Source organism: Scyliorhinus torazame, chromosome 30, assembly GCF_047496885.1.
Source record: "Scyliorhinus torazame isolate Kashiwa2021f chromosome 30, sScyTor2.1, whole genome shotgun sequence".
Taxonomy (NCBI): domain Eukaryota; kingdom Metazoa; phylum Chordata; class Chondrichthyes; order Carcharhiniformes; family Scyliorhinidae; genus Scyliorhinus; species Scyliorhinus torazame.
In genome coordinates, this window is record NC_092736.1 from 25,390,614 (window position 1) to 25,415,345 (window position 24,732).

The 24,732-nt window shown below is 44.8% G+C and overlaps 1 protein-coding gene across 1 annotated transcript in view; it reads left to right on the plus strand.

Moving 5' to 3' along the window:
* LOC140404453 (fibrillin-1-like) overlaps positions 1–24,732 on the plus strand; it is a 716,712-nt gene that overhangs the window by 638,075 nt on the left and 53,905 nt on the right. The window contains exons 57-59 of the mRNA XM_072493009.1: positions 2,166–2,372; positions 14,225–14,350; positions 19,918–20,040. Coding sequence (XP_072349110.1) covers positions 2,166–2,372; positions 14,225–14,350; positions 19,918–20,040 — 456 coding nt within the window. The remainder of the gene's footprint in view (positions 1–2,165; positions 2,373–14,224; positions 14,351–19,917; positions 20,041–24,732) is intronic.

Sequence of the window (24,732 nt, forward strand, 5' to 3'; positions counted from 1 at the left end):
GCATAGATGACGCGGCCGGCGCCGCATAACGGACGTCATCCGCGCATGCGCGGGTTGGCCAGCGCCAACCCGCGCATGCGTGGTTGCCGTCCTCTCTAAGTCCGCCCCGCAAGAAGATGGGTGACGGATCTTGCGGGGCCGCGGAAGGAAGGAGGTCCTCCTTCAGAGAGGACGGCCCGACGATCGGTGGGCACCGATCGCGGGCCACCCCACATTCCAGGTGAAGCCTGGTGCAGGATCCACCCCTCACCACACCACCCCCCCAACCCCCCCCCCCACACCCCCCCCCCGCCCCCCCCCCCCCACACAGGCCCCCGCCCCCCCCAAGCGTTCACGCATCGCCCCACGACTGGAGCGACCAGGTGTGGGCGGCGCCGGGGGGAACCCGCCGTTTTGGCCTGGCCGCTCGGCCCATCCGGGCCTCAGAATAGCGGGGGTGCCGGAGAATCGCGTTTTTCGGTGTCTCCGGCGATTCTGCAGCCTGCGAAACCCCGACCGGGCCGTTCCCGCCGCTTGGGAGAATCGCGGGAGGGCGTCGGACCGGCGTCCCTGGAAATTTTGGCGGCCCAGGCGATTCTCCCAACTGGCGTGGGAGTGGAGAATCGCGCCCACAGTGTCCAACTCGCTAATCACATTTAAATGCATGCAAATGCCAGTTTTGCATGCTACCACCGGTGCAGGGCACAAACCTTGTTATTGCCACCAGCAAGGAAGCACAGTATGGAGCCCGAATTGATGCCGGGCGCAGACCTCTATGTTGGACAATGCCTGATTCTCTGCCTGATCATGGTTTGTGTTTGTGGCATCGCGAGGGGAGAAATTCGACCATTGAATTGTTCTATCATATCATTCTTTGTAAAGAAAGAAATTAAACGGAACCTAGAAGGTTGTCAATCTTTTAGAATTTCATTCCCCAGAGAGCAGTGGAAGTTGGATCACTGAATATATTAAAAGCTGATTTAGATTTTTTATATGTAAGGCAGTCAATGTTTCCAGGGACTGGCAGGAAAGTGGAGTTGTGGCCACAATCACACCAACCATGATCTTATTGAATGGATGAGCAGGTTCAAGGGGCCAGCTGGCCTACTCCTCAGATGTTTTACATTATTGTGCCAAGTCCTGAAACGATGAGACCCTACACTTGTAAACAATAACTTCAGTACCAGAGAGATTGTCAGTAATTAAGACTTGCCCCACCATTAAACAATCACGTACACTTCAATAGACAATACCTAACATTTTAGTGAGTTGAGTGTATATCTATCACGCAATACTGCAATTTTATGGCACCCATATTTCAATACCAATACAGGAAGATTGTGTTACTACAACAGTTTCTGCAGGAGAGCGCTACTTGGACAACAGCTTCCTGAATTTTGCATTTAACTGCACGTGTGGCTACTGGATGTTGCTGCCTGATTTATTCTTTATTAGTGTTGACAGCCCGCACTATCATTTTTAATGCGAAATCCAGGTCCACACACACCTGATTTACAACTCAGCAGAGTTTTTTTTCCTCTCACTTTGATCTAGATTCCAACTTTGCTGCTTAAGGTAAAGGACAGTGTACTAACCTGGAGCACACTAATTATTTCAATAAGGCAGAACTGTCAAGTAATTAACAAACATGAATGCTAACCTAAGTTTAAAAAGTTCAAATTATACTAGTTAATTTATTTCCATCATAGTCCTAATTGTGTGGATGCTCGTTTGCTTCTTTGCAACTTTTGAAATAAATTAAGCACCATTAGGAAGCAATCTAAAAACCAAATGATTCCTTTGTTTTTAAAAAATCTGTAATAGATGGATAGATTTATCATAAAATAGTACTGACATCTGCCTACTGTGCAATTCTTAAACACGTGAAACTGAAGTTTTTATATCCAGTCCTTTTTTTTGATGTTAACATGAATTATTATTAGCTATTAAATTGATTTACAAGTGGTAAGTATTGGTTTTACCCCGGTGTGAAATTTTAACAGAATCAGTGCTTTGTAAATTCATAAACCATTTCAAAAATTGTTATTAACTGTTTCAAATTGGCAATATTGTTCAAAACCTGGGGGAAATGAAAGAAAGCAACAGTGAAAAAGATTCCACAGCATTATTAAAGGAATGTAATTTATAATGATCCTTTGCATATTGATATACTTGATTTCTTGCAGACACCCGCAAAGGTTTTTGTTTTGCGGAAGTGCTACAGACTATGTGTCAGATGGCCTCCAGCAGTCGAAATCTTGTTACGAAATCCGAGTGCTGCTGTGATGGTGGGCGTGGCTGGGGCACACAATGTGAAATCTGCCCATTTCCAGGAACAGGCCTCTTTAAGAAACTCTGTCCGCTTGGACCTGGTTACACCACAGATGGAAACGGTAATTTATAGCCTGGATCAGAGATGCTGCATGATATTTTCATTGATTTGGCTTATGTTTATACCTTGGATAATACACTTCATATTATACCATATTGATAATGATGAATAGAATAATCCATCTGTAGTGCTTTTAGATCAAAATAGTTTTAAAATTTGAAAAAGTTCAGTGTTTTCTTTTTTGCAACTATTTTCTGATATTTAGAAGAAAGAGCAGCAGTAACAATGTACATCTAAACAGCTTTCGTATGCTTCCCAAGATGATTTGCTGGACAAAAGGAAAAAAAAAAAATTTTCAGCCAAAGGAGCAGATAGTAGCAGGATGAAGCCACTGTGGTGGGCTTTCAGGAAAGGAATTGGGGAGTAGCTAAGGAATTGGGGGGATGCACAAGAGGCAGAAACACAGAATTGGGAGAGGGGATTTTCTGGCTGGAGGAGGTTATAGGAATGGGAGGGGCAAGGCCATGAATGAATTCCAGCATAAACTAATCCTGTAAACAAAGCTTTTCTAACATTGTTTCTCACATTTGGCTGCTGATTTATATACTCCTCTTTGCTGCAATAAAAAGTGAAAGGTTGGGGAAGCACTGTGGCGCAGTGGGTTAGCCCTGCTGCCTCACAACGCCGAGGTCTCAGGTTCGATCACGGCTCTGGGTCACTGTCCGTGTGGAGTTTGCACGTTCTCCCCGTGTTCGCCCCACAACCCAAAGATGTGCAGGCTAGGTGGATTGGCCACGCTAAATTGCCCCTTAATTGGAAAAAATTAATTGAGTACTCTAAATTTATAAAAAGAAAAAAAAAGTGGGTTGGCAGAAATTATGTAAAATTTCCAAATTAAGAATGAATTTGGGGGGGGGGGGGGTTTGCCGAAGACGGCATGCTCCACCGCATTGTTAGGGTCTTCATGAAAAAAAGTGAACGAGTGGGTCCCATGCATCCCACTGTTGGGGCAGGTGCCAGCACCTTAGATTTTAAAAGATCAGGTGCTGTTTTTAACGCGCGCCCTGATACAAATAATTAAAAATAGAAAGCCCCCCTTCCTGGAACACACGCCCTCCGCAATGGAACCAACTACCCACGCAACACACCGCCACAGAACATTGGCACTGCCCGTGCATGACCCCCTCACTCCTGAGGGATTAATTTACCTGAGCCTGTCTGGCGAGTTCTGCTCACCAGGTGCACTTTATGGGGGACCAAACAAGATCGGCACGCCGATGTGAATGGACAATCTAACAGGGGATCCATCAAAGGCCTGATAATTATATTTAAATTTATTCAAATGGAGATCTCGACATTCAACATCAGCATTCCCGTGAGGACAATCAGAACAAGAAATCCCGCCGACGTAAACCACGTATTGGGATTCTTCTGGGAATTCCCTCTCCAGTCACCAATCCACCCCCCAAAAATGGGAGTACAAAATTCCCCATGTCAGCTGTGACAAGACATTCAAAGAATGTGCGGGTAATAAAGGTTGTAAGAAAGGTCTACACAACACAAAGATCTAAAGGAATCCTAGCTAAAAAGGGAGGAGAAAGACTTATAACTGCACGTCTTAAATGCAATCAGCAAATTTATTTTCTGGAATTTCATAATAGAAGTAATGGGTCTAATGTTCCCCTTTTAGTCTTTTTTCTCAGCAACAGGATAGGTGCAGTGATAGGTATAAACAAAGAAATTAGTCATCCTAATTTCCAGTTATATCAGAATATCATGTCTCAAAACAAAATAATGCTACCGTATTTCAAAGATTCTTTATTAGGTTGTATTTGCAAATGAAATTCAAATATAAATTTACAACTTTGAAGCTACATAAAATGTTAATTTGTGAACCATTGGGTAAACTGACTCCTAGTGGATGCTATCCTTGAAGAAAATGCAGGTTAAAGAATCTGTGTTGCAATGTTGGAGCCTGTTTCCAACTCATGGGGCGAAATACTCCCAAAAGGGAACAAAGTCCCCTAGCGAGCGCATTTAGCCACGTGTTTCCCAGCACTCGCAATGGCAAGGAATACATGGCTATTCAACGTAACCTGCGTTGTATAAGAGGCCTAAATAGGGAACACGTGGCCAAGGCCACACATAGCCCCATTTTGTACAGTGGGGAGCTCCGTTCGCCAGAATTCCCCAGCGTAGTGAGAGATCAGGATGTCATTTTTACATGACGTTCCACTCTCTAGAGCCCCCGATGCGATTTCTTAGAGCCCCCGGAGCGATAGTCTTACTGCCTCGCTCTAATATGCAGATTTGCCAAAAGGTGACCCCGCCCACAATGGGCGGGATTCACATCGTAACGTCTCGCGAGATCGCGTTAGATACTCACAATTGGCAATTGTCCTGTACAGGGGACTATCCAAAAACGCTATTAAAATCATAAACTTTCAATGGTTCTGACTGCATTACATCAATATCTACCCAGAAAAACCTAGAAGAATTAAGACCAACTTCTGGGTAACTATTGTACTGTGCTGCACTAACCCACCCCATGGGACTCACTGCAAACCCCCATGGTACTTCGCGCCCACCTCAAGGGATTCCCCCACTGGGATTCTCCCAACTGCTGATCTTTGCCCCACCTCCCTGTCGCCACCAGTCCCAACTCTCACCCCCACCCCTACCTCCACCCACCCCTACCTCCACCCACCCCAAAGCCCAACCTAACCCAAACCCACTCCCATCCCCACACACTGGGCAGCTAGTGCTATTTTTTAAAAAAGGGAGGCGGGGTTTACTTACCTGTGACTCTGCAGCCCTCAATGCTAGGCCCTAGGGATGCGCTGCACCACTCGCCCAGCTTGGGTCGGAAGGCTGAGAGAGATCGGATCGCCTGGATTTCAGGCCAAGAACCTTCGCATGGAAAAGCAATCCAACTCAATTGCCATGCCACACATGGTGTGGCCATAATGTTTGGGAGTTGTCTACGACTGCCATACCTAGCCACTTAAAAGACTGACCCTCCAGAAACAGACCTTCCAGCATGTAGTGAGAGACTCAAATCACTGAGATCCCATTCATATAACACAATCGGGCATCTTGGCTCTGAATATCCACTGATATTGCTAGCTTTTGCATTGTTAGAGCTTTAAAAATTATGCAAATAAAGGTTAAATTTGTTAACATGCAGAATCTTGGAGTTTAGAGTTTACCATGGGAAAGAATTTAATGCTCTCTTCTGAGCGACGTTGTGCGGCGTGAATTTAATCACGCAGGAGGGTGCTGGGTGGAGACTCGCTCACCCTCTACCCTCTGACCCAATTAAGTCTGGGGAGGGAACACCCTGGATTGCCCACCCCAAAGCCTGTTGAGGTCCTTATTGCCTATTTAAGGATCTCTTAGGGTTGCCGCTGGTGTTCCAGGCATCAGGAAGAGAGGGGCCACCCTTCTCCCTTTCTATCCTTCCCACCCTTCGATCTTCCACTGACGCCAGCTAGTGATCCAATCCCCACGAACCCTATGCCACCCTCAGTCAACTGTGGTCTGGGTCTCTTGCTGACCTGAGTCTCTGGTAGGTGTATTGCCAGCAGCTATCACTGCACTGCCTGCAATAAACGGTGGACAGTTTCTGATTGGCCAGCAGTTCTTGGGAGATGGGGGGGCGCAATTCAGCAACCCCGTTGCGTCCAGCGCGGATCTGAGTACAATGGGCTAATCAAGCGACAGCCCCACATTGGGCTCCCACGGCAGGCACTGGGCCGACCACGGGTCACCCGACTCACTCTGCCTGGCACAATCTGCATATTTAAATAAGCCATTAGGCTCATTTAAATACCCGGACCCCGGTTTCACCCAATGCCCGGAGTCAATGAGACTTTGCTAGGGTGCCGTTTAGTATTGGTCTACACAAACGTGGGGGGTTCTTGCAGGCCATTAGAGACCCTGGGTGGTAGTACCCTGACATTCCCTGGCACCTTGGCATGTTGGCAGTGCTTGGGTGTCAGGTTGACACTGCTAGGTTTTGGGTCCAGTTGCGGGAGGAGGGTTCCTTGTCTATTGGAGGGGAAAGGGTTGAGGGGAGCTTGGGGTTGCCATTCAAATTGGCATTCTGATTTGTGAGGAGCCATTTGCTCGCCAGCAGGAAATCGACTAAACTGTCGCCTCGGCGGGGAGCAACTCCAAAAGACCACAAAATACGGCAAAGTGCCATTGAATAGCGGGGCAATTCGCAGCGTTGCAGCTGCTCCGAAACATCCCGCTACACGCGCCCAAAAGCGGACTTTAACTTTTGTCCACTGAATCGCACACAGGATTTCCACTCCTGGCCATCTTCATGCTGAGGAAGCCCTACTCCTGGCCACTTAGCTGCCTGAGGCCTCTCCAAAGGCAGTAATGTTTGGTTCTCGTCAGTGCTAAACGTTTTAGTTGCTGTGAAATGAAGAGTCTAAAGTTCTTGTTCCTTTTCACCAAACACCATTTATTTCACTTCCACAGCCTCTACACAAAACTCTTAACAACACACCACCTGACAGACGCCTCCTGAATGAAGCCCCTTTACATATCAGTGTCAATTAATGGATACTGGATAATGAGACAACTAATTGCCATGTCTCTTAACCCATTACTTAACCGTCAGTTCTCCAGTTGACAGGCGAGACCCTCCACCCCCACCCCCATCCAAATCACCTGGATTAATTTCACTGCCAGCTGTGTACTCACCATGCCCACTGAAACTGGATATTAAAGGTCAGTTATGTTCTGGTCTAGCTGCAAGGATTATCTTAGGGCTAAACTTCTCAAATTGCATTTGACCTTTATTGGGAATGGATTTAGCACATTTGCTTTTATCACATCTATAAGAAATCACAACAAATTATGCTAGGAAGATCAGATGGCTCAGAAGTACACAGCCTGCCTTCACCATTACACAAGTAATCTTGTCCACAAGCCCAGCCACAGCCGGAGGAGAACTGTTTTCACGGAAGTGAAGTACAAAAGTGCATATTATAAATAGGAGAGTTTGACCTCTAGCAGCGTTTGATCATTCAAGATAAATACTCTGTGCCGTGGGACATCTGGCACTGGCGGTTGGCCTGGAGTTGCCATGTGCTCTGTGGTAGGCTATTTAGCTGGTGAACAATTTATTTTTAGCAGAACAAACTGGATTTCAATGACCAACCTCACTCAAAAGCCGTTGTATAACCCGTTAATAAACTGGGGCTGTAAGGTTCAGCTTACAGATCTTAGCAGCTAAGCACTTGATTTTCACCACATCCATCAGCTTTAATCTTCACTCCCTCCACGACTAGCGGACAGTGGCAGCAGCGTATACTATCTGCAGCAACTTGCCAAGGCTTTTTCAACCGAATTTTCAAAACCTGTAACCTCTACCACCTAGAAGAACAAAGGCAGGAGATGCTTTGGAACAACAACACTTGTGAGCTCCCTCCAAGACACGCACCATCCTGACTTGGAACTACATGGCCGAACATTCATGGTTGCTGGGTCAACATTCTGGGACTCCCTCCCTGACAGCACTGGATATACAAACACCATGTGGACTGCAGCAATTCAAGAAGACAAAGAACAAAGAAATGTACAGCACAGGAACAGGCCCTTCGGCCCTCCAAGCCCGTGCCGACCATGCTGCCCGACTAAACTACAATCTTCTACACTTCCTGGGTCCGTATCCCTCTATTCCCATCCTATTCATGTATTTGTCAAGATGCCCCTTAAATGTCACTATCGTCCCTGCTTCCACCACCTCCTCCGGTAGCGAGTTCCAGGCACACACTACCCTCTGCGTAAAAAACTTGCCTCGTACATCTACTCTAAACCTTGCCCCTCTCACCTTAAATCTATGTCCCCTAGTAATTGACCCCTCTACCCTGGGGAAAAGCCTCTGACTATCCACTCTGTCTATGCCCCTCATAATTTTGTAGACCTCTATCAGGTCTCCCCTCAACCTCCTTCGTTCCAGTGAGAACAAACCGAGTTTATTCAACCGCTCCTCATAGCTAATGCCCTCCATACCAGGCAACATTCTGGTAAATCTCTTCTGCACCCTCTCTAAAGCCTCCACATCCTTCTGGTAGTGTGGCGACCAGAATTGAACACTACTCCAAGTGTGGCCTAACTAAGATTCTATACAGCTGCAACATGACTTGCCAATTCTTATACTTGCCAATGAAGGCAAGCATGCCGTATGCCTTCTTGACTACCTTCTCCACCTGTGTTGCCCCTTTCAATGACCTGTGGACCGGTACTCCTAGATCTCTTTGACTTTCAATACTCTTGAGGGTTCTACCATTCACTGTATATTCCCTACCTGCATTAGACCTTCCAAAATGCATTACTTCACATTTGTCCGGATTAAACTCCATCTGCCATCTCTCCGCCCAAGTCTCCAAACAATCTAAATCCTGCTGTATCCTCTGACAGTCCTCATCGCTATCCGCAATTCCACCAACCTTTGTGTCGTCTGCAAACTTACTAATCAGACCAGTTACATTTTCCTCCAAATCATTTATATATACTACAAAGAGCAAAGGTCCCAGCACTGATCCCTGTGGAACACCACTGGTCACAGCCCTCCAATTAGAAAAGCATCCTTCCATTGCTGCTCTCTGCCTTCTATGACCTAGCCAGTTCTGTATCCACCTTGCCAGCTCACCCCTGATCCCGTGTGACTTCACCTTTTGTACTAGTCTACCATGAGGGACCTTGTCAAAGGCCTTACTGAAGTCCATATAGACAACATCCACTGCCCTACCTGCATCACTCACCTTACTGACCTCCTCGAAAAATTCTATCAAGTTAGTGAGACACAACCTTCCCTTCACAAAACCGTGCTGCCTCTCGCTAATACGTCCATTTGCTTCCAAATGGGAGTAGATCCAGTCTCGAAGAATTCTCTCCAGTAATTTCCCTACCACTGAAGTAAGGCTCACCGGCCTGTAGTTCCCGGGATTATCCTTGCTACCCTTCTTAAACAGAGGAACAACATTGGCTATTCTCCAGTCCTCCGGGACATCCCCTGAAGACTGAGGATCCAAAGATTTCTTTCAAGGCCTCAGCAATTTCCACTCCAGCCTCCTTCAGTATTCTGGGGTAGATCCCATCAGGCCCTGGGGACTTATCTACCTTAATATTTTTTAAGACACCCAACACCTCGTCTTTTTGGATCTCAATGTGACCCAGGCTATCTACACACCCTTCTCCAGACTCAACAGCTACCAATTTCTTCTCTTTGGTGAATACTGATGCAAAGTATTCATTTAGTACCTCGCCCATTTCCTCTGGCTCCACGCATAGATTCCCTTGCCTATCCTTCAGTGGGCCAACCCTTTCCTTGGCTACCCTCTTGCTTTTTATGTACGTGTAAAAAGCCTTGGGATTTTCCTTAACCCCATTTGCCAATTACTTTTCGTGACCCCTTCTAGCCCTCCTGACTCCTTGCTTAAGCTCCTTCCTACTTACCTTATATTCCACGCAGGCTTCGTCTGTTCCCAGCCTTTTAGCCCTGACAAATGCCTCCTTTTTCTTTTTGACGAGGCCTACAATATCTCTCGTTATCCAAGGTTCCCGAAAATTGCCGTATTTATCCTTCTTCCTCACAGGAACATGCCGGTCCTGAATTCCTTTCAACTGCCACTTGAAAGCCTCCCAAATGTCAGATGTTGATTTGCCCTCAAACATCCGCCCCCAATCTTATGTTCTTCAGTTCCCACCTAATATTGTTATAATTAGCCTTCCCCCAATTTAGCACATTCATCCTAGGACCACTCTTATCCTTGTCCACCAGTACTTTAAAACTTACTGAATTGTGGTCACTGTTACCAAAATGCTCCCCTACTGAAACATCTACCACCTGGCCGGGCTCATTCCCCAATACCAGGTCCAGTACCGCCCCTTCCCTAGTTGGACTGTCTACATATTGTTTTAAGAAGCCCTCCTGGATGCTCCTTACAAACTCCGCCCCGTCTAAGCCCCTGGCACTAAGTGAGTCCCAGTCAATACAATATTGGGGAAGTTGAAGTCTCCCATCACCACAACCCTGTTGTTTTTACTCTTTTCCAAAATCTGTCTACCTATCTGCTCCTCCCTCTCCCGCTGGCTGTTGGGAGGCTTGTAGTAAACCCCCAACATTGTGACTGCACCCTTCTTATTCCTGATCTCTACCCATATAGCCTCACTGCCCTCTGAGGTGTCCTCCCGCAGTACAGCTGTGATATTCTCCCGAACCAGTAGCGCAACTCCGCCTCCCCTTTTACATCCCCCTCTATCCCGCCTGAAACATCTAAATCCTGGAACGTTTAGCTGCCAATCCTGCCCTTCCCTCAACCAGGTCTCTGTAATGGCAACAACATCATAGTTCCAAGTACTAATCCAAGCTCTAAGTTCATCTGCCTTACCTGAAATACTTCTTGCATTAAACCATATGCACTTCAGGCCACCAGACCCGCTGTGTTCAGCAACTTCTCCCTGTCTGCTCTGCCTCAGAGCCCCACTGTCCCTATTCCCTAGTTCTCCCTCAATGCTCTCACCTTCTGACCTATTGCTCCCGTGCCCACCCCCCTGCCATACTAGTTTAAACCCTCCCGTGTGACACTAGCAAACCTCGCGGCCAGGATATTATGCCTCTCCGGTTTAGATGCAACCCGTCCTTCTTATATAGGTCACACCTGCCCCGGAAGAGCTCCCAGTGGTCCAGATAACGGAAACCCTCCCTCCTACACCAGCTGTTTAGTCACGTGTTTAGCTGCTCTATCTTCCTATTTCTAGCCTCACTGGCACATGGCACAGGGAGTAATCCCGAGATTACAACCCTCGAGGTCCTGTCTTTTAACTTTCTGCCTAGCTCCCTGAACTCCTGCTGCAGGACCTCATGCCCCTTCCTGCCTATGTCGTTAGTACCAATATGTACAACGACCTCTGCCTGTTTGCCCTCCCCCTTCAGGATGCCCTCTACCCGTTCGGAGACATCCTGGACCCTGGCACCAGGGAGGCAACATACCATCCTGGAGTCTCTTTCACGTCCACAGAAGCGCCTATCTGTGCCCCTGACTATAGAGTCCCCTATTACTATTACTCTTCTGCGCTTTGACCCTCCCTTCTGAACATCAGCTGTGGTGCCACTGCTCTGGCTGCTGCTGTTTTCCCCTGATAGGCTATCCCCCCCGACAGTATCCAAAGGGGTATACCTGTTCGAGAGGGGGACAACCACAGGGGATTCCTGCACTGACTGCCTGCCCTTTCTGGTGGTCACCCATTTCTCTGCCTGCACCTTGGGTGTGACCACATTTACATAACTGCGATCTATGACGCTTTCCGCCACCTGCATGCTCCTAAGTGCATCCAATTGCTGCTCCAACCGAACCATGCGGTCTGTGAGGAGCTCCAGTTGGGTGCACTTTCTGCAGATGAAGCCATCCGGGACGCTGGAAGCCTCCCGGACCTGCCACATCTCACAGTCAGAGCACTGCACCCCTCTAACTGTCATTGCGTCAATTAATTTTTAAAAAAATTTTAATATATATTTTTTTAATTTCAAAGTTACTGTTAACTATCTGTTTCCTAGCACTAGATTTCTAATAGAAATGCGAATGCTAAATATAGTACTCTCCGATCTCTGGCTTAGATATCCCTCTAAATTATAATTAAGTAATTATGTTTAATTAGTTACCAGTGCTTAATTTTTTTAATTTAGTGTAGATTCCCAACCAGCCACTCAGGCCGCAGCTTTTCTGTGATGTCACTTCAGTTTCCCCCCGACACACACAATTTGAAGAAGGTATAAAAGTAAAAATGAGTAAAAATCACTTACTTACCTTCTTACCCTCTGAGTGTCTTAGATGTTCTCAGGTTCTCTCCCTGACAGAGACTCCTCCTCCTCCTCCGAACGGCCCCGAAGACAATGTGTCATATTCTGAACCGCAGTTTGAGATGACAGCAAATGTAGGCCTTGCTGCCAATGCTGATACCTGTGAACAAATAAAAATGATCAGTGCAGACTCATCAGGTTATGTAATTGGTGGTAGGCGGCGGCCCTTCTCTGGTGTATGGTTGCCCCATCATGTTGTGAGCCCGTTTGCTCTCCAAACAGCAAAGTGACATTGAGATGTTTCAAGTGTGGAAAGTGTACCCAATCACACCCAAATGACCATCCTACATTCTATTCATGTGATGTGCATAATAATAATCTTTATTGTTACAAGTAGGCTTACATTAACACTGCAATGAAGTTACTGTGAAAAGCCTCTAGTCGCCACATTCATGGGCCTGTTCGGATTCATAGAGGGAAAATTCAGAATGTCCAATTCACCTAACAGCACGAATTTCGGGACTTGTGGGAGGAAACCGGAGCATCCGGACAAAACACATGCAGAGACAGGGAGAACGTGCAGACTCCGCACAGACAGTGACCCAAGCCGGGAATCGAACCTGGGACCCTGGCGCTGTCAAGCAACAGTGCTAACCACTGCTACTGTGCCACCCATGTGTATGACATACATCATAATGCTACATTATGTTGTAAGGGTATTTGGGGCAACAGTCCCTTGGAGATTTTGACTGTGATAATGGTAAGCTATACCTTATTGTATGGCCATGAAAGAATTAGAAAGGCTGTTAGTTTGTTTAAATCAATTCATGCAGCAGCCTTACGGATATAATTGAAAGGAAACAAGCAAAGGGGCACATAGTCAGCACAGTTACTTGGTAAATGACATTTTTGAGTCATTTTGTATTTGCTGCTATCTTCAAATCTAATATCTTCTTCATTTGAATTCCGGTTCTGGAGGTTCCATTAATTCTTGTGACAAACTGCTCTCAGGGCACTGCACTGCAACACGCTGTGGCGTAACAAACAGAACAGTCCTCTCTGGACATATTTCTTGTAGGAGACCTAGTTTGAAACTCTTTGGCTTGGCACTCCCTTCATTTACTTTTGCTGCACTGTTAAGTTCTTCACTCATTTTATCTTGCAAGGTAATCTTTGCTACTGCTTTGCTTTAAGTTTAAAAACTGCCATGTATCTTTAAATATGGACACCATATAGCAGCATTGAAAGTTCACTCATCAAGGGTAAACTTCTAATAGATGTTTGCCCACCTTTCTACACCACATAATTATACTGGACATAGCATTTTAAGGCAAAAACAAAATACTGCAGATGCTTGAAATCTGAAATGAAAACAGAAAATGCTGCAAATCTTCAATAAGTTGGGCAGCTCTTTCTTTTGCGGAGAGAGTAACAGAGTTAATATTTCAGAGCATTGACCTTTCTGATGAAGATATCATACATTATTTATGTAAAAACACATGTTTGTCTCTACACAAACATACCCATAACACTGATTAGGATGGTCACTGATTAGGGTGGTCACTGATTAGTCCATTGTTTGTAATCAAAACCGAAAAAGCTGAAAAACTAAACAGATCGGTCTGCATTTGTGGAAAGAGAAACAGAGTTCCGAAGAAAAGTTGTATCCAACTCAAAACATTAACACTGTTCCTCTCTCACCAGATGCTGGTAGACCTCTTGAGTTTTCCCAGCACTTTCTACTTTTATTTCAAATTTCCAGCATCCACAATATTTAGCTTATATTTTAGTCCTTGGTGTGTGTTGAATTATCTGATCTTGGCTGATATAGGATTCTATATTTGGCTTTATTGTCACTGCAAAATAGAACTCCATGTTCAGTTTGGCATACTTCATAGTCCGATAGCCTGCCAGTATCTAGTATCTGGATACACAGGATAAATAACCAATTGGGAATGGTAAGGTGAAGGCAATTGTGCTAACGGAATTCTACCACGTCATCAATCAATACCTTCAGGATAAAATGGTAGGAAATTATTTTGTGTTCTTTTAGCCCAATTTTATTACATCTAGCCTATTTTATTCTATTTCAGATATTGATGAATGCCAGGTTCTTGCAAACCTGTGTCAGAATGGACAGTGTATTAATACTGTTGGATCATATCGATGTCTGTGCAAGACTGGTTATACCACAGACCTATCTGGCGTATCCTGTGTGGGCAAGTATTTAAAAATTATTTTGTAGGTGCTTGGATATAAATCATACAGAGTTGTAAAGATACATTAAGAAAATAATGGCTTCAAGCAATGAGGAATTTAATGTGTGTGGTAAATTGTAGCCATTCATTTTTGAACACATTAAACCTCATGACAGCTAACATGGAGTTCCAGAGGATAATGCGGAGAAGCTGAAGGTGGTGTCACTGATGGGTCAAAAGCTGTGTACAGAATATAGTAAAAGGATAGTGAGGGAAGGTTTGAACAGCTAGCCACTCAATTTTCACCTGACAAAATGAAGCCACGAGGGGAAGGTTGTCAGTCTAATTCAATTTTCAGAGAAACCTTTGAATAGATGCTCAGTATTCCAGCACAAAACAGGCAAGGAGCTATTTAAATAGGTAAAATGTGGTCCTTGGCCCCATTGGCAATTTTAACATTCAAATGAGTGAAGCATGTACTGTGTCTTTATTGTACTAAATATTAAGATGCTTAACCAGTGGAGATACTTTATGAAAATAACTATTTTCATAGAGTTAGCAGGAGCAGCATTTATTGTGGCACTGGATTAGAGTTAGCAGGACCAGCATTTATTGTGGCACTGGATTAGATTTAGCAGGAGCAGCATTTATTGTGGCACTGGATTAGCAGGATCAGCATTTATTGTGGCACTGGATTAGAGTTAGCAGGACCAGCATTTATTGTGGCACTGGATTAGACTTAGCAGGAGCAGCATTTATTGTGGCACTGGATTAGAGTTAGCAGGACCAGCATTTATTGTGGCACTGGATTAGAGTTAGCAGGAGCAGCATTTATTGTGGCACTGGATTAGAGTTGGCAGGACCAGCATTTATTGTGGCACTGGATTAGAGTTAGCAGGACCAGCATTTATTGTGGCACTGGATTAGAGTTAGCAGGACCAGCATTTATTGTGGCACTGGATTAGAGTTAGCAGGACCAGCATTTATTATGGCACTGGATTAGAGTTAGCAGGACCAGCATTTATTGTGGCACTGGATTAGAGTTAGCAGGACCAGCATTTATTGTGGCACTGGATTAGAGTTAGCAGGACCAGCATTTATTGTGGCACTGGATTAGAGTTAGCAGGACCAGCATTTATTGTGGCACTGGATTAGAGTTAGCAGGAGCAGCATTTATTATGGCACTGGATTAGAGTTAGCAGGAGCAGCATTTATTGTGGCACTGGATTAGAGTTAGCAGGACCAGCATTTATTGTGGCACTGGATTAGAGTTAGCAGGACCAGCATTTATTGTGGCACTGGATTAGAGTTAGCAGGACCAGCATTTATTATGGCCTGGAATCGAGTTAGCAGGAGCAGCATTTATTGTGGCACTGGATTAGAGTTAGCAGGACCAGCATTTATTGTGGCACTGGATTAGAGTTAGCAGGACCAGCATTTATTATGGCCTGGAATCGAGTTAGCAGGACCAGCATTTATTATGGCACTGGATTAGCAGGAGCAGCATTTATTGTGGCACTGGATTAGAGTTAGCAGGACCAGCATTTATTGTGGCACTGGATTAGAGTTAGCAGGACCAGCATTTATTATGGCACTGGATTAGCAGGAGCAGCATTTATTGTGGCACTGGATTAGAGTTAGCAGGACCAGCATTTATTGTGGCACTGGATTAGAGTTAGCAGGACCAGCATTTATTGTGGCACTGGATTAGAGTTAGCAGGACCAGCATTTATTATGGCACTGGAATAGAGTTAGCAGGAGCAGCATTTATTGTGGCACTGGATTAGAGTTAGCAGGACCAGCATTTATTATGGCCTGGAATCGAGTTAGCAGGACCAGCATTTATTGTGGCACTGGATTAGAGTTAGCAGGACCAGCATTTATTGTGGCACTGGATTAGAGTTAGCAGGACCAGCATTTATTGTGGCACTGGATTAGAGTTAGCAGGACCAGCATTTATTGTGGCACTGGATTAGATTTAGCAGGACCAGCATTTATTGTGGCACTGGATTAGAGTTAGCAGGACCAGCATTTATTGTGGCACTGGATTAGAGTTAGCAGGACCAGCATTTATTATGGCACTGGATTAGATTTAGCAGGACCAGCATTTATTGTGGCACTGGATTAGAGTTAGCAGGACCAGCATTTATTGTGGCACTGGATTAGAGTTAGCAGGAGCAGCATTTATTGTGGCACTGGATTAGAGTTGGCAGGAGCAGCATTTATTGTGGCACTGGATTAGAGTTAGCAGGAGCAGCATTTATTGTGGCACTGGATTAGAGTTAACAGGACCAGCATTTATTGTGGCACACGATTAGAGTTAGCAGGACCAGCATTTATTATGGCACTGGATTAGAGTTAGCAGGACCAGCATTTATTGTGGCACTGGATTAGATTTAGCAGGACCAGCATTTATTGTGGCACTGGATTAGATTTAGCAGGACCAGCATTTATTGTGGCACTGGATTAGAGTTAGCAGGAGCAGCATTTATTGTGGCACTGGATTAGAGTTAGCAGGACCAGCATTTATTATGGCACTGGATTAGAGTTAGCAGGAGCAGCATTTATTGTGGCACTGGATTAGAGTTAGCAGGACCAGCATTTATTGTGGCACTGGATTAGAGATAGCAGGACCAGCATTTATTATGGCACTGGATTAGAGTTAGCAGGACCAGCATTTATTGTGGCACTGGATTAGATTTAGCAGGACCAGCATTTATTGTGGCACTGGATTAGATTTAGCAGGACCAGCATTTATTGTGGCACTGGATTAGAGTTAGCAGGACCAGCATTTATTGTGGCACTGGATTAGAGTTAGCAGGACCAGCATTTATTATGGCACTGGATTAGAGTTAGCAGGACCAGCATTTATTGTGGCACTGGATTAGATTTAGCAGGACCAGCATTTATTGTGCCACTGGATTAGATTTAGCAGGACCAGCATTTATTGTGGCACTGGATTAGATTTAGCAGGACCAGCATTTATTGTGGCACTGGATTAGATTTAGCAGGACCAGCATTTATTGTGGCACTGGATTAGAGTTAGCAGGACCAGCATTTATTGTGGCACTGGATTAGAGTTAGCAGGAGCAGCATTTATTGTGGCACTGGATTAGAGTTAGCAGGACCAGCATTTATTGTGGCACTGGATTAGAGTTAGCAGGACCAGCATTTATTATGGCACTGGATTAGAGTTAGCAGGACCAGCATTTATTGTGGCACTGGATTAGAGTTAGCAGGACCAGCATTTATTGTGGCACTGGATTAGAGTTAGCAGGACCAGCATTTATTATGGCACTGGATTAGAGTTGGCAGGAGCAGCATTTATTGTGGCACTGGATTAGAGTTAGCAGGAGCAGCATTTATTGTGGCACTGGATTAGAGTTAGCAGGACCAGCATTTATTGTGGCACTGGATTAGAGTTAGCAGGACCAGCATTTATTATGGCACTGGATTAGAGTTAGCAGGACCAGCATTTATTGTGGCACTGGATTAGATTTAGCAGGACCAGCATTTATTGTGGCACTGGATTAGAGTTAGCAGGACCAGCATTTATTGTGGCACTGGATTAGAGTTAGCAGGACCAGCATTTATTATGGCACTGGATTAGATTTAGCAGGACCAGCATTTATTGTGGCACTGGATTAGAGTTAGCAGGACCAGCATTTATTGTGGCACTGGATTAGAGTTAGCAGGAGCCGCATTTATTGTGGCACTGGATTAGAGTTGGCAGGAGCAGCATTTATTGTGGCACTGGATTAGAGTTAGCAGGAGCAGCATTTATTGTGGCACTGGATTAGAGTTAGCAGGACCAGCATTTATTGTGGCACTGGATTAGAGTTAGCAGGACCAGCATTTATTGTGGCACTGGATTAGAGTTAGCAGGAGCAGCATTTATTATGGCACTGGATTAGAGTTAGCAGGAGCAGCATTTATTGTGGCACTGGATTAGAGTTAGCAGGACCAGCATTTATTGTGGCACTGGATTAGAGTTAGCAGGACCAGCATTTATTATGGCACTGGATTAGATTTAGCAGGACCAGCATTTATTGTGGCACTGGATTAGAGTTAGCAGGACCAGCATTTATTGTGGCACTGGATTAGAGTTAGCAGGAGCAGCATTTATTGTGGCACTGGATTAGAGTTGGCAGGAGCAGCTTTTATTGTGGCACTGGATTAGAGTTAGCAGGAGCAGCATTTATTGTGGCACTGGATTAGAGTTAGCAGGACCAGCATTTATTGTGGCACTGGATTAGAGTTAGCAGGACCAGCATTTATTGTGGCACTGGATTAGAGTTAGCAGGAGCAGCATTTATTATGGCACTGGATTAGAGTTAGCAGGAGCAGCATTTATTGTGGCACTGGATTAGAGTTAGCAGGAGCAGCATTTATTATGGCACTGGATTAGAGTTAGCAGGACCAGCATTTATTGTGGCACTGGATTAGAGTTAGCAGGACCAGCATTTATTATGGCACTGGATTAGAGTTAGCAGGAGCAGCATTTATTGTGGCACTGGAATAGAGTTAGCAGGAGCAGCATTTATTGTGGCACTGGATTTAAGTTGAAAATTCTTCCCTTCCCCCACCCAACCGCTCTCCCTGGTGCCCCAATAGAGTTAAGAAGGTGACAAAGGTGATCCATATTGAGATTTGTGAATGAGAGCAAAGATGTTGAACTCAGTAGGACAATATGGTGGCTGTGAAAGTTGACAATTACATGGGTGAGGGGTAAAGAGAATAGGATGCAGTGATAGAGTTTACAAATGATGGAGTTGGGCAAGCAGAGGGCAGGTTAGTGACAAGAAGTGGGACCCCTAGGTGATGTCGATAAGGGTAGGAATTCATCTGCAGTGAAAGTTAAATAAAGGCAGAGTTGAATGACAGTCTCTGTCATGTATATGATAGGCAGTTTTCAATCAAGGACCTTTTGGTTCAACCAGATTGGAAATAGAGTCAAGTTACAGATAATAAATAGTTGGGATGCAGTCTTCCTGCAGGCTCATGTGAGGGGTGTCTCTGCTTCCTGTGGCTCAGAGGACCCCCTTGGTGTCTACCTTATTGGTGCTAGTGACCACCAAAACCTGCACTCGATGGCTGCTACTTCGGAGACTGCTGCAGTTTCAGCAATGCAATCGGGAATGATGGCTATGGCTGAAACTGAAGAGCTGTCGGTCTTCTGGTTGGGCAGCAGCTCTTGAGGAAGGAGCATCCTGCCTTGAAGGGATGGAAGCCTCAACTGCAGTAAACTGGGTAAGTATTAGCCCTTCCTTAGGATTGTTATTTTTTAAGAGGAAGGCAAGCTGAGTTTAAAAAACAATATTTGTCTAACATTGATAGATATCCTACTCTTAAATAGCATGCATCTAATTGGGCAAAGCACATTTAACTGTTGTATGTGTATCATCAGCTTTTACACAGAATGTTCCCTGCAGTACTTTCTGACAGATAATATTTTAATGTGAATTTCTTAATAGTTGCAAGTTTAGTTTTGAAGCTTTGTAAAAATACTTTCCTTCTATGTTGTAACAACAACCATGACACTTTTGATGCATAGCTGGTTTATCATTCATAATTTGCTTAAAATCTAGATCTTGATGAATGTGTGCAGGCACCAAAACCCTGTAATTTCATCTGCAAGAACACAGAAGGGAGCTACCAGTGCTCATGTCCCAGAGGGTACTTGTTGCAGGCAAATGGGAAAAGTTGCAAAGGTGAAATAATATTAAGCTCTTGCATCTTAACTTATCCTGATCTAAAAATTATTTTTCTCAATAGTTATGTTCAACTGATCAAAATGAGTAAATGAGTCATTTTTAGCTACTGAAAACGGGAACTATTATTGCTTCATTTCATTTAAATACTATACTTTAATCATCTGAACGGCAGGTCAATTATTCAACAAGGAATGGTTAAACTCAAAGATGTAAAAATACTGTTCTCCAGTTACTTAGAACTTGTTTTATGGAACTTGCTTAATTACAACTAAAACTGCTTGAATAAATATTCCAGTACACTGAATAAAAATTTCACAAACCAAAACACTTCCAAAACTATAAAATATCTCCTGAGGGAATCTATCAAAAGCTTCTTCTTGGCCCAGCTTTCGCACTTTAGACTATCTCCAACTCTTTTTCATCTCTTTGTTGCATCTTTGATGGAGGCCACTCTGTCTGTAATGATCTGACCTATGATTCCATGGGACTGAGAACATAAGAAATATGTTCTTACTGTGCTCACCCCAGTCCAACGTCGGCATCTCCACATCATAAGAAATAAGAGCAAGAGTAAAATTAGCCCTATCAGCCGGCCGCACCATTTATTAATATGATTATTCTTTTAACTCAACTCCACTGTCCTTTAGTATCCAAAAATGTATCTATCTCTATCTCGAATGTACTCAATAGCTGAGCATCCACAGGCCTCTGAGATCAAGAATTCCAAAGATTCACAACTCTTTGCATGAATATATTTCTCCCTTTTAGTTCTAAATGGCTGACTTTTTATTCGGAAACTGTCCGAGCGCGGCCAGCACCATGTTGTGCAGCGTGTCCGCTGCAGGTCGGCGCCGTGGGCATGTGTGGCAATTGTTCGGTGCAAGGGCGGCGCCAACTGTTTGGTCGTAATACTAGACAATATACTAGACGTAATACTAGACAACATAGCCTCAAAATCGAAGAATCCAGCCCAGAATGTTGACGCCAACTGAGAATCCACGGACTTTCACGACAGAGAAATCAGTGCCACACCTGCACCGATTCCGCTACTATTCAGGGACTAGCACCACGTGGCACACAATCAATTCCAATGAAAAACGGTGCGGAACCCGCCGGGTCCATGATTGACACTCAGGAGGCTGACAAGCTGCAGCCGCACATACACATTACACTCCCCACACACACTTATCCCAGTCAAAATAATGGCACTGGTTGCGCTGGAGTTTACCCAGTCTGTAGGTTCTTCTATGCATTTGATTACACCTAAAGCTGTCGTCCTTTCTAGCTCAGCCTTCAATTTGTCTTTCAATGGAGCTGGTACATGTCTCGGTGCTTGTATTTTTGGTTTTGCATTCTCCTTTAACTGGATTCGATACGTGAAAAGTGCCAAAGCTTTGAAATATCCCAGGAAATTCCTTCAGTCTGGAATCGGCTGATGCATTTTGTCAGGGGAGGTTGTGGAAGCAGATACATTAATGGCGTTCAAAAGGCATCTTGACAAACACATGGATAGGATGGGTATAGAGGGATACAGCAGAAGGAAGTGCTGAGGGTTTTTGGCAAAAGTTGGTATCATGGCCGGTACAGGCTTCGAGGGGCGAAGGGCCTGTTCCTGTGCTGTATTGTTCTTTGTTCTTTTTTATGTCTCTGAATGGACACAGGACATTCTGAAGGGGAAGGTTGAACAGCCAGAGGTCGTGGTACACCTTGGTATTAAATATCCGTATTGTGGGATTGCCTGAGGGGATGGAGAGCAACACCCCTCCGGAATATTTCCCCAACGGGATATCCAAAATGATAGGTGAAGTTGTGATCGTGTTCCCCCAGAGCTAGACTGTGCTCATTGTTCATTGTGACCGAGACCTTGTGCTGGGGAACCCCCACGTGCAATTATTGTTAGGTTCCATGATTTTAAGATGAAGGAACAGGTCCTTCGCTGGGCCACGGCGCACCAGGAGATAAAATGAGAAGGCCATTCTGTTCAGTTATGACCTAAGTGCAGATGTGGCAAAGAAAAGAGTAACCTTTAACAAGGTGAAATCCATTTTATACAAAAAGAGTCTCTGGTTTGGTTTGATCTACCCAGCCCGCCTCCGTGTCTGTCGGGGAGAAGGATCACTTTTTTGACTTTTGACTTTCCTGCAAACTCATTTGTTGAGAAACACAATTTGAATTCTGTTTGACACTTCTTCCTATTGGAGTTTCTATGCATTATGATGTTCGGGAATTTTCACATTGTTTGTTTGGTAGAATTTGGGGTATAAAGTCTATTGTTGGGTTTTGCATGTGTTTTTCATGATATCGTTGCATTGTGAATTATATGTTTGAAATTTCTTTCTTTAAGCATTTATTTGAATGGAGACCCTCCCAGCTAATGATGAGGTTAGCTGATGGGAGGTACAAGAGAGGGTGTGCTGCAACTTCTCATCGCAAAACCTTTGTGAATAGGAGCTTAGAGTATAGTTTTGGTAGGATCATATTATGTAGGGATTTAGAGATAAGGGATTGTTGGGTAACATTATTAATGGGTGTTGGGAGGAGAGGGTGTTAAAGTTAGTTAGTTGACGGTGTTCACTACTCTGTGTTTGCCTGACCATTGGACCTGGCTTGGTTGCCACCCTGGATGCATCTCCTCACCTTGGCTTGTCAAGATCCATTGCTTGATATTCTTCAGAAGGTATGGCTGGGGGGATCTCCTTTTCGCCCCATAGGAATGTTACGAGTTTAAATGGTCCAGTGAAGCGGGCTAGGGCGTTTGCTCATCTTAGGGATCTAAACTGTCTAAGCTTGGGTGGCGTGTTTCAACAGCTGCGTGAGAAGGACCAGATCAGGCTTTGCAAAAATTGAGTGGGACAAGTCTTTCATTCAGACTTTAATCGTCTGGCTAGAGGCACGGCAATACTAATCCATAAAAAAGTACAATTGGATGGCCCTAATGGTCGTTACATAACAATTAAATAAAGATAGCTACAAAGACGTGAGGGAGGAGCTGGCCAGAGTTGATTCTAACGGGAGCCTAGCAGGATCAGCAATGGCAGGCGTTTTAGGAGGTAATTCAGGAGGCACAACAGAAATTCATCCCAAGGAAGAGGAAACATGCTAAGCGGAAGACCAGGCATCCACGGCTGATGGGGGAAGTCGTGGATGTTGTGTTATGCTTCTTCATGTAGCATAAGCTGGTTCCTTGATGTATGCTCGGACAAAGGAAGGTTCAGACTTGGAGATAAGTTTAACACATTTATTGAACAGTTAACAATTCTCCTACTTGAGTTTGACTCTCCTGCTAATCTTGCTATAGTAACTCAAGCTAACTAACCAGTCTGCTCTAATCCATGGGGTGGGTGTGATGCTTCCGATCTGCCCCCCTCTCTCTGAGTGTCGCCTGTGGAAAAGAGAAAGAGCATGTGTGCCCTGTCCTTTTATATGGGTTGCCCCCTCGTGGTAGTGTCACCTCTGGGTGTCTTGACTGCCCATTGGTCATGTCCTATCTTATTGACCTATTGGTTGAATGTCTGTGTGTCATTGTTTTTTTATTGAAGTGTTGTTGTTGATGTTGTCGTTTCCTTGTGAACGCCGGCAGTGTCCCTGTGCTTAAGGAACCAAGAAGTGGTCAAATCACTTTGATGTCTGATTTGGATTCTTTTTTTCTATGCTTGTGGTAGTGATGTAGTATGTCACCTGTGTTGTCTGACCTGGACTGGAGTCTGTGTTTGCGGTTTGGATGCCGTATGTCAGCTGCCTTGAAAGCTGGTCTGCTTGTTTGTAGTGGAGCAAACTTGAATCGGTGAGATTTGCTGTCATGCCATGGTATGGCTGTACTCTTGCCAGTGTTCGGAGCTGTGCTGTTACATTGTCCTGCATTTGCAGAGTTGTACCATTCGTTGTTCCAGTGTTGTTGTTTTTGTCATGCTTGTTGTTGACGCTGGTGCCTTTGATACGCTTCTTGTTGTTGTCTTTGTGGTTGTTTTTATAGGTTTTGTTGTTGTGTTTGTTGGGCTCAATGACCACACCAAGTGGAGAATTTGAGTCCTTCACAAAGTTACTTGTGTCAGTGTCCTTTGTGGCATCTGCTGTTTCATTGAGCGTGCCATCTCTGATTCCTCGGCGCTCCCCGTCTGGAGTCATGTCCGGTTCACGAGAATCATCTTTGGCTTGTCGATGCTCCCCGTCTGGAGTCCTTTCTGGTTCACCTGAATCAGCTTTGGTTTCTTGACACTCCCCGTCCGGAGTCATTTCAGGTTCACTTGAATCATCTGAGGTGTTACTTGAATCATCTGAGGTGTCACTTGAATCATCTGAGGTGTCTTGATGCTCCCCGTCCGGAGTCAAAACATTCAGGAATGCATTTTCTTGTGGAGAGGCTCGAGTGGATGAGGTTTGAATTAACGTGGTGTCACTGGAGTCACTAGTAACCTCAGTTTGATAGTCGAGTGCCTCTGTACATACTAGCTGAGATCTGTCAGTCTCGCTGAGATGTCGCACATCCTGTATGGGAACTGTGAAGCCTTTTTCACTTGTCGCACATACAGTGGGTAGACCTTCAGTGTCTTCTTGTCGGTTAGATGAGCTGGGTAGACTGTCAGAGTCTTCTGGTGGCTCAAATAATCTGGGTAGACTGTCATAGTCTTTTTGTTGTTCACGTGAGCATGGTAGACTGTCATAGTCTTCTTGCCGTTCACTTGAGCGTGG